At 47.0% G+C, this 10,202-nt stretch overlaps 2 protein-coding genes across 5 annotated transcripts in view; both read left to right on the top strand.

Annotated features, from left to right (window-relative positions):
* The window catches only part of plin3 (perilipin 3), an 8,974-nt gene extending 8,613 nt beyond the window's left edge, over positions 1 to 361 (top strand). For all 4 annotated transcript variants that reach the window (XM_056604701.1, XM_056604703.1, XM_056604702.1 and 1 more), the window contains one exon: positions 1 to 361. This exon is cut by the window's left edge and continues 62 nt beyond it. In XM_056604701.1, coding sequence (XP_056460676.1) covers positions 1 to 76 — 76 coding nt within the window. In that variant the 3' untranslated portion in view covers positions 77 to 361.
* A 423-nt stretch (positions 362 to 784) lies between these two features.
* zgc:77486 (uncharacterized protein LOC405808 homolog) lies at positions 785 to 5,420 on the top strand. Its single transcript, XM_056604751.1, has 6 exons — positions 785 to 891; positions 1,890 to 2,093; positions 2,412 to 2,526; positions 3,176 to 3,306; positions 3,636 to 3,743; positions 4,565 to 5,420. Exons 2-6 carry the CDS (start codon positions 1,934 to 1,936, stop codon positions 4,711 to 4,713), a joined length of 663 nt encoding a protein of 220 aa, XP_056460726.1. The 5' UTR covers positions 785 to 891; positions 1,890 to 1,933; the 3' UTR covers positions 4,714 to 5,420.
* The last annotated feature ends 4,782 nt before the right edge of the window (positions 5,421 to 10,202 follow it).

Below are 10,202 nucleotides of genomic sequence, written 5' to 3'. Positions count from 1 at the left end.
GGTGGGGCCGTTCGCGCCGCAGATCACCGAGAAGGAGGCAGCGGGGGTGGAGCAGAAGCCCAGTGTTCAGCCGTGACCTGGTGGGGCTGTGGGGTGGGGGGGGCTAGACTCGTGATTGGGGGGAATTACTGCACTGCTTTACCGTCATTTGATTATTATCGTCTCTGCATAGGTTTTTAGATTGCCTTTGTTATGGAAAAACATTTTATTTACAATATTAAAAAATGTATGATATTGCCAATAATGCTATTATATGTTTGTATACATTGCAATTCTCTTATAAGAGTATAACAATATGAGATAGTGTGCTTTTGATATGCATGCTGCGAAATAAACATCCTCAATGTATTTGTGTGCATTCTTCTTTTGTAAAATGATGACCATAAAAGTGTCACCTTGTAAACATGCACAGGCCAGCTTTCATCCTTCATGTCCCGGTTGGTCTCAGTTCATGCCTCCTCAAGGAACTCAATGAAGGAGACGGGGAGGCGACTCATACAGTATTGCACTGCACTTCCCACGACACGACGAGCCATCGTCAGGCTTGACTTTTCAGTGTATGTTCTAAATTACTATTTTAGTTTAGTTTGTGATGACAATTCCCATGGCATACCATGTTGATATAAAGACAAAATAATCGCCATTTGTATATGTTTGGTTAAAGTCCCTATATGGTTGGTACATACATACATATGTATGTTGTTTTTATGGTTAAAACAGGTTTAAGTCCTTCCACCCTCTGAAGAAGTGATTAATTGTTGCTGGGGGTGACGTCATGGTCGCTGCTGTCTGATGTCGGGAGGCTGCGCTGGGGAGGCCGCGCGCACCGGAGGGGACCGGGCACACTCGTAGACTCAGGTCGTCCGCACCGCTCGGCTCGGTCGATAACAGGTACGTCTTTATTCCGGTTACATGTGGTGAATTTATATGGTGGAACGGCACCAGTACCGGGTCACCCTGGGAGATGCGCACTGTTTTTCGGCTAGCTTCTAATGCTAGCCTGCTAGCTGTTGGCTATCCAACACAATGATCCAGTTTTGATCCAAATAATCCAAAGCGTTGCTGCTGATTTCCACGGAGGATGGCTTTATTCGACTTTTTCTTTGCGATACATTGAGATATTACTATTTCTGGGTTATGTTATTGTTGTATTGGGGTTTAAATGGCATGTACAACACATCGGACAGCTAGCCTGTCGGGCTAATGTCGATAGCGTTGGGCTTTGAGCGATACAAGCACAACACGCCATGGTTGTGTCGGCCGCTGCCTGAACACTAAAAGTGTTTCCACTCGGCCCCCGGTCCTATTGTTGTTCTCCTGTCAGCCCTGAAAGAAACACGAAGCTATGGGGTTTATTGGGATGATTTGATAGGTGTTGTGTACGTGAGTCCGTGGGCCCAGTTGTCGTCCTTTTCTCAATGAATGTTGCTTATCCTGATCCAAACACCACTGATCCACGTCATATTGTGAATCCGACCAGAACACACTGCTGCCAGAGAGCCAGGGGGTCACCGCTATAGTAACGCGCTGTATTGTCACGGACCCCTTGTTGTTCACGCTCCCTTGTAGAGTTTCTGCCTTGTTGGCTTGACAGTCGAATGACGACCTGTTTAAAGTCCCCCAGGGCATATAGCAGTTGTTTGTGTTCTTTGCGAAATGTTGTTTACGATTGATCCTGTTTTTTTTCGATTAAGTTTGTTGACAGTAAGGTTTTATTCAAATGATGATGATTTTTTTTTTTTATCCCAGCCAAGTAGATAAATTGGATTTATCATCTAATTTGAATCCGGTCCTTTCCCATAACTCTACTTTATATCTTCCAAGTGTACCCCAAGATGTAGTTCCAGTCTCTGAACTATATCGACTAACTTTTACAACCCTGTTTTCAGGCAGATCCTCTCCCATCCCCCTTACCCCTTTTCTTTCAGAGAGTATGGCACAGGAGACCAATCAAACGCAAGTGCCAATGCTTTGCACGATGGGATGTGGTTTCTATGGTAACCCCCGCACCAATGGCATGTGCTCTGTCTGCTACAAGGAACACCTGCAGAGACAACAGGGAGGGGGGCGGTCCAGCCCCCCGGGAGAAAAAGGTACGAGGGTGATGGAGGGGTACCCCCATGAGGAAAGGGGGGCACATATAGGAGGGGGGGGTAACCTTTTGAGTGGCGAAGTGGCTATTTCCCTGGTATTGTCAAAGGCTTGGCAGGAAGGTCAAACCACTGAATGGGGCGGTCCACCACAACCACAGATAATTTATTTGTTGTGGCAGACGTATATAGGCCATGGGTGGCATGTGTGTGACATAAGTCAATACACATCGCCGATGCATAGTGTGAGCTGCAGGCTGGGTGTCGGCGCGCTGCACGGTGTCGATAGTGAGTGTCTGTTCCGTCTCGTCCTCCTCACAGCTAGTGTCTCACCTCTGGGCTCCCCGGGAGCAGCCGGTGCTGCGTCTGTGGAGGTCGCCGCCTCGGAACCCTGCGAAGAGGAGGTGGGAACGCCCCCGGAGGAGAGAACGCCCAGGTACAGACACAGACACAGACACACACACACACAGACACTCAATCAATCACTCAGTGTCTGGTGGTTTGTTTTAAGCGCTTCAAACGATACCATTGCAATTCATTATCACAACGTTGAACTTGAAAGACGTTATCGTGATGGCCCGCAGTCGTCGCGAGGATTAACGACCGAAGACGAGTGCGGCGTTATCACGGTGATAGATTTAACCGGGTTCGTCATGTTCTCAAATGAACCGCATCTGTGGCCTTCCGTTGACGACACTAAGACTCAAACATTTGCATTTTGTATTGGTTTCATTCTCAGTCCCTTCTGTTTATTCTCCCTCTTCTATACTGAAGGATGAAGCCCTAATTTAATTAAACCAGGGGAGCTCTCTGAGCGTCGAAGGGTCTTTCAGAGGACGTCCCTGCGACGCATCATAATTTAGTTACAGCGTGAGGTGCGCTGGCGTGTGCAGTCGTGTGTGGAGCAACCCTGAACCGAGGGGAGGAAACCAGATCTAATTTCTGACCGTCAAATTGAAAATCAAATTGGCGGGGGGGAAAGCAGCTAATTGTCAGACGTGCAGGACACACGGGACAGGCCCAGTGGCCCGATGCATTCTGTCCCCAAACTGGTTTCACTCGATGTCTTGACCTTTTTTCTTCAGTCCCAGTTCGCCCAGCCCAGTGACCCAGCAGATGACCGCCATGAGCATCTCCCAAGACACGGCCGCGACCGTAGACTCGGACCGGGCCGAGGCTGACGAAGACGAAGAGGAGGGCACATCCAAAAACACAGGTGAGACCCCCAGGCGGTGAGATGACCTATGCGTAGCGCTTCACCGCAGTACAGTCCGGTGGTGTGGGGCTCGCTCTGACCTTCTCAGCCGACTCGTTCTCCCACCCTGACTGTCTGCGAGACGTTCTCTCGCCTTCTCCTGGTCCTCTCCATGGGTACGTTGATGCACTGTTGAAACTTAAGCCAATTAGTGTGTGTGTTTGTGTGTCCCCCCCCCCCCCCCCCCCCTTACTGACTACAGATGTTGCTGTTGCTGAGGGATTTGACAGATTGCACGTGCCTCGGTCAATATGCCCTGTGTGTGTGTGTGTGTGTTTTTATTGTCTCAGGGCCCCAGGGGGAAGCAGCACAGACCTCTTCTGACGGTGACCAGACCCCCGATAAAAACAAGAAAAAGAACCGCTGTTTCTCCTGCCGGAAGAAAGTGGGCCTTACTGGTGAGGAAGGAAAGGGCCTTAAAGGAATGCAGCACGCACACACGCACACAGAGCCGTCGGCTCAGGCGGGGTTCAAAGGTTTATGGGTCACCAGAGCTGCCTAATGAGGTTCTGCTTCCCCCCCCACACTGTTAAAGCCCTTATCTCTTTGTAATGCAGAGGCTTAATGCAACATTCAAAAAAAATGTTGTTCTAATTTCTTAATCAATGCAGCGCATTAATATACTTGTCTGTTTTAAACGGCTATCATTTTTGGTTTCTTTGATTTGATATGTGTAAAAAAGGAGGTTGACAGAAATTAAATAACCTTTACTCCTACCCATTTGGCCAAGACCGCTTCTGTAACAATCAACATTGATGTGTATTTTTTTAAGCATGAATTTTGTCACATGGCAACCTCAACAAAGTGTGAATGTCAGGCACTAATTATAAAGGGGTGGCCACAGTTTTGCGATATATAAATGCACTCCATTCAGCATTGCATTGAAAAGCACCAGTTCCACATCGAGTGCAATGATTGCACTCTGAATAGAGGGACTTTGGACCTGAGAGTAACATACTGCAGTCCTGTGGCGCATTTCACAGTGTACTGCCACACACACACACACACACACACACACACACACACACACACACACACACACACACACACACACACACACACACACACACACACACACACACACACACACACACACACACACACACACACAGTGTGAGATGCTTTGTGTTGGCGTGCAGGGCTCCATGTAACCGGAGTGACGATGGGGGCTTCTGTATTGGACTGACTCCGGCCCTCTCCCTGCTCTCCCCCCCTGCAGGTTTCGACTGCCGCTGCGGGAACCTGTTCTGCGCCATCCACCGCTACTCCGACAAACACGACTGTCCCTACGACTACCGGGGCGCCGCCGCCGCCCGCATCCGCAAGGAGAACCCCATCGTGGTGGCGGAGAAGATCCAGAAGTTATGAGGGGGGGGGGTGGCGCGCCGCGGCGCGGTCCCTCCTCTTCCTCTTGACCTGCGTGAATAATTGGAACAATGTAGAAACGGACGGCGGGATAAATCCACCCTGACTTGCGAACGGCTTTCCGGGTTCCATGGGAGGGGGGGGGGGGGTAGGTGGAGTCCCACCCCTCCCCCTGTAAGCCTCTCTCCCCCTCGCTCTCTCTCTCTCCTCCAGTCACGGTTTGAAACTGAACTTTGTGTGTGTGTGTGTGTGTGTGTGTGCGTGTGAAAATGGCGAGTGACCATAACCTAGAGCATGGAGAGAGGGCTGTGGGCGTGGCCTGTGGGCGTGGCCTGTGGGCGGCTGTTGCTGAGGTGAAGTGGTGAAACCACGGGGGGTGAAGTGGTGAAACCGGAGGGTGAAGTGAGCCAACGGTTAACCCACACGAGAAGGAGAGACTCGGCTCATTGGTCCAAAGCTAGCAACCTAAGGAACGGAGCGGGAGTTCTGCAGGACGCTGTTTTTTTCCTCTCAAACATCTTTGGGAGTTCTAATGATTTGCTCCCTTTAACAAAAAATACGCAGATTGATGATTTGGCCGGTTTTATTTTTTATCCAATTTTAGAAGCGTTGTTCCTCGTGTTGTGCTCACCCAATCGGTGGCTCCTTGGTGTTCAGAGAGCGTTCTTTGAGGAGTTGATTCTACTGATGTGGGGTGCATGAGCAGTCAGAGTGGGCGCAGAGTGGGGGGGGGGGGGAGGGCTAGGTCTTTGGGGGGGGGGGGGGGGCTTTTACTTCAACCAAGTGATTGATTTATGTACATTTATTTTTTTCCTCCTTTTTTGTTAGATTGAGCGTATGACATCAGAAGATCTATATTAATATATTGTAGTTAGCTTGAATTGTGTGATTGCATTCTATTTATTTTGTTATCGTTTGGTTGGTTTGGGGGGGGGGGGGGCATGTGTCGGCAAATCGGTTTCAGGGGTTTGCCATTAACCTTTTCAATTCTATTTAAGTATTCCATCATGATTATGTAACCATTTTACTGAAAAATATACCAGCTCTTGACATATTAAGAGTCGAGTCCAGTTAAGCCGTCAGGTCAAAGGTTGTGCAGTTTAGTATCTTGTCATCTTTGGGTTTGGGGAGCGAAACACGACAGGATGAAGCGGCCTTTGAAGATGACAAACGGGTGCCACAGCAGCAGTTTCGTTCCGCGTCTGGGGGGGTGGGCGGGGGGACATTCTCCATCCTTTCTAAAGTCCATCTGTGCAGAAGCAGGCCTGCCCCGACATATCCCCCCCCCCCCGCGTGTGCGCGCTCTTGGATTTAGGGACCGTCTTGTCTGGGTGGAGGCGGGCACCCTCCTCTGATCGGAGGCGCCTTTTTCTTTTCCGTTTTCCCTGGAGTACCACGGAGCTCCCGTTTCCTCTGACCACCAGCAGACCACTAAGACGCGCAGAGCGAGAACCGGCTGCCGCACGCTCCACGGGGACATTCAGACGGCCGCGGCCGGCGGGGGGTCGATTCCGTTGCAATAATAAAGATTTGCTTTGCTGTGCTTAAAAGTCGTGGTCCGATTTCCGGAGAGTCCCCGAAGATCTCCCTCAGCCACTCCGCCCCTGAGAGCCCCCCCCCCGTATGCATGCGTCCGTACGCTGTCATTCGTAGGGGGCGGGGTTCTTTTGTACTGGACTGCCGAGCGTGGAAGAAGAAGTGAGACTGTTTGAAGACACAGCCGTAGCACAAAGCAATGCATGGCTCAAGCCGCCGCTATGGTTCACCTTAACTGGACTCTACTAACTTTTGATTTCTTCCCAAATGTAAATACCATATGACTCCTACTCATATAGTATACTTGTATGTAGATTGTTGCCAGAAGACCTTTTTTAGGGTGTTGGGATTATGGTATAAAAAAAACTGTGTATAAAGTGCTTTTCATTAATGCCCAAAAGAGAGTGCCACACAAAGCACTGGTTTTATCGCCCCCGTTGATCGATAGGTTATTCATTTTCCATCTAAAGGTCTGGATAACGGTTGTAGAGAATGTTCCACTCATTGGCTTACCAAGACAAGTGTCACATGCAGGACTGTTTAAAGCGTTGAAATGATCGCCTACTTGAACCTGCACTATGTAACTTTGCAAAGGATCGCTTGTGGCTACACAATTAACTTGCCCCCACCTTGATAGGGGTTATCCCTTTGGATAAAATAATCTGCTAAATGACAGTGTTATCTAAAGATATGGTGAAATAGGGGATCTTTTGAGGAGGTCAAACCCAACGGGAACACGGCTAGACTACTGAGGTTTTCCTGCTGGGCTGTATCACGTGGTGTAGGTCCAAGACCTCCCTGACCAAGTACCACTCTATCAGGCCAATGGTCCAGCCATCCATATGGATGGATGGGATTCTCTTGTGTAACCTCTCACTTAATTGACCTGAGCCCTGCACTGTCTTCATGGCAGGTCTCGTAAAGTGTGTTGAAACAGGCTGCCTATGTGGATGTTAAGGTCAGTCATCGCCACAAGGCTGTAACTTGGTTTTATTTTGTTTTCAAGTGTTCAGAAGGTTTGGTAATAGCTATCCCGCGATAAGCCCTATGATTCTTTTTCTTAAATAACAAAATTACTAATAGTAGAGAAGCCATGTAGTTGGATTTTTAGGCCAAACTAATGTCAGCGGTAGTTTTTGAGTTCTGCCATTGTCTTTTCCTCCATCATGGCTGTATATCAACAAAAAAGAGTCAATAGATGCAGACAATAGCCACTTGTATGCCTGTTGTAGTCCCCCCCCCCCCTCCCCTCTATGGTGCTGCCGTATAATGTGAATTGCTTCTCCTCCACTATAGAACTACAGGATATCACTCGTTTGTCCGAGCTGTATTTAGTCCTGGCCTGGCTGATGGTAGAATTGGCTTTTATCACCCAACTATCTTTAAAGTCTTACTGATGGACGGGCCTAAAGGAGCTTAGCGGTTTGGAACACACAGGGTCTGAAATCCAACACCTCGGTCACTTGAAAGAAACAGGAACCAAAAAGCCCCCCAGAACCTTGTTGGGTTTCATTTGTGCTTCAGCTGTAGTGGAACATTGGCTCCTGTACTCTCTGGTTGGCGGTCACAGGATGGTTCTGTGTTGATGATACATACACAGGCCCGGGCGCTCTGTGATAAGAACCAGCTCTGAAGGGTCCATTCTGAGACTTCTCTAAAAACAATGATAACGTACTACTCCCAGGCGCTGATTGGAGACGGTCTTGCTTGACAGGCCCTTGTCATGCTCAATGAAGGCTTGCAGAGGGGTTCAGAGGGCTGGCGTGTCACAGAAGGATCTGTGCGTTGGCTGCGGATGATTGTTCCGATGCGCGAACCAAGCCGTTGTCAGTTCACACCTTTTCTCATGACTGCTCATATCTTCCTTTTGTATTTATTTATTTGAAAAATGTGAGCGGTTTGAATGTAAACCACCACAATAACCCTGCATTGGAGTGATGTGTCATATTTATCAAACGATACCCCTGGAGATAGAGTTCTGATGATTGGCGGTTTTATTATTATTTTCATTTTTAACCTGAGACAGACATAAGCCAGCTCTAATGTATATTATCTGAGACCGTTTAATCACAGCAGTTTTTCCTCGCTGAGAGAATTTAGCACCAGCAGTTAAGGCAGCCGCACTGTAGATATTCTCGGGTTCCTCTTTGATGCGTATACCCATCTCTCTTGAGTTACTTCTGATTTCTCAGTCTCTGCCATTCTAGTCTTGTAGAAAATGTAACATAATCATTGCCTTCATCAGATAGAAGTATGGGTAAGAATTAATACGAGGAGATAGAGTTGTCTGAGTGAATCTTATTACTGTAAAACATGCGTAAGGAACGGTATTAGTTACAGCTCAATTATTTTCTGAAATCTACAATGTTCATAATATTATGTCCTGCAGGAGATGGTTTCCAGTCCCCCAGAAACACCACCAGATATCTTCTTTTGATTTTCTTTCAGAATTTAGGATTGTATGATGTGTAAGAGTACGTAAAACAATAAAATCAAAGTTTATTTTAAAAAGGTGTTCCTTTTTTCTTTTTGGCACAATAATACACATTGAAATGTTGAGTGCATTAATTTCGTTGCAGAACATTTCTCCAATAAGCACTTTCTATGAAAATAATTTCAAACAGCATTCACTGATTTGTATACGATTGTCTTTTCTTTCTGCTGCACATAGTAATCTTTCTGGGCTATTTCCGTCTCAGCAAAACACAAGAAGAAATAGCCTCAGACAATGGGCAATTTGCTGCGTGGGTCCCTTTACTACACAAAACAATGTTTATGACCGTATCCCCAGAGGCCAGTAAATATAAACGTTGACTAAGTTGAAGTCTTCATTTGGTAAAACACACAAGCAGTTGTACTGCATTTTCCGTTGTTGAAGGCACAGCAAAATCTTGGATTTTTCCTGCATTATTATTATTATATGTAACTATGTTTGAGACAAAGTATCACTGATTATCACCATCATCCAGCAAGGAGAGGCCATGCCTGCTGCAACATTCGCCTTCCATAAATAATATTCTGTACAACAATATTCTGAATCTCTGGCCAATTTACTGTGTCCGAAAAGCATGAAATTAAGTCAGTGGACTTGGAATTAAATTGTAACAAGATGGTTAGAAATATTAGGACACATTAGATGGCTTATAAGGCACAATTTATGCAAAATAAGAAAATGTCAACCAGCAGTAAAACGCAATTATCGACTCCTTAATGAGGTTACAATATGTAGGGCAAATGTCATTATTTTTTTTACCCATGTGACACTATTCCAGTGTCACTACAGGGTTATTGACCCAAACCCAGGGGTTGGATCCAGGAAGAGAGTTATAGCCGACAATATGTTTCAAGAGTGCGAGTCCTCATCTTTCACCAACGAGGATGAAAGCATAGAGGATTAGGAGCACATGTGAATATTTGTCCGAGTTTAAAGTCTGAATTCTGACTTTAAACTCAGAACTCTTTTTATTCAGATTTTCAACTCAGTATTCTGACTTTAAACTCTGGACTAAAAATATATATTCACATGTGCCCTGCCTGAACCTGTCCGTAGTACATACATTTGTATCAAACGTTTGGAATCCTCTGGATCTGCGAGGCGGACGTTCGGTTCAACTGGGGTGCATCCATTCATCCTATTAGGGCCCATGTGCTCCATGCGCCCTGCCCGGTGCCAGAGGGCAGGATGAAGGGACTAAGCCAGTTATAAATGGCAAAGGTACACTCGAGTGTTTTCATACAAGTGCATTGATTTCATTAAAGTTAAACTTGTTATCATCAAATTCTAAACATCAAAAGTAACTTTTGTGTATCAGTCCTCCTGTCCCCCTCATCGTGTGTCAGTCGTTCTTTTTATTTTGGGTTATGACGTCACGTCTACTGTCTGAGAGGACCGCGCGCGGTGGACACGTAGGGAATTGCGCAGCCAACGTGCGCACGCACATTATTCATCGGGATCT

Source organism: Gadus chalcogrammus, chromosome 12, assembly GCF_026213295.1.
Source record: "Gadus chalcogrammus isolate NIFS_2021 chromosome 12, NIFS_Gcha_1.0, whole genome shotgun sequence".
In the NCBI taxonomy this organism is placed as follows: Eukaryota; Metazoa; Chordata; class Actinopteri; order Gadiformes; family Gadidae; genus Gadus; species Gadus chalcogrammus.
This window is presented reverse-complemented; position numbering and strand designations above follow the sequence as displayed.

What these genes read in the sequence shown, in the direction of transcription:
- zgc:77486 (XM_056604751.1), top strand. Translation starts at nt 1,934, where the DNA reads ATGGCACAGGAGACCAATCAAACGCAAGTGCCAATGCTTTGCACGATG. An exon ending in CCGGAGGAGAGAACGCCCAG is followed by an intron (nt 2,527 to 3,175) that starts GTACAGACACAG and finishes TTTTTTCTTCAG; the next exon opens with TCCCAGTTCGCCCAGCCCAG. An exon ending in GGGCACATCCAAAAACACAG is followed by an intron (nt 3,307 to 3,635) that starts GTGAGACCCCCA and finishes TTATTGTCTCAG; the next exon opens with GGCCCCAGGGGGAAGCAGCA.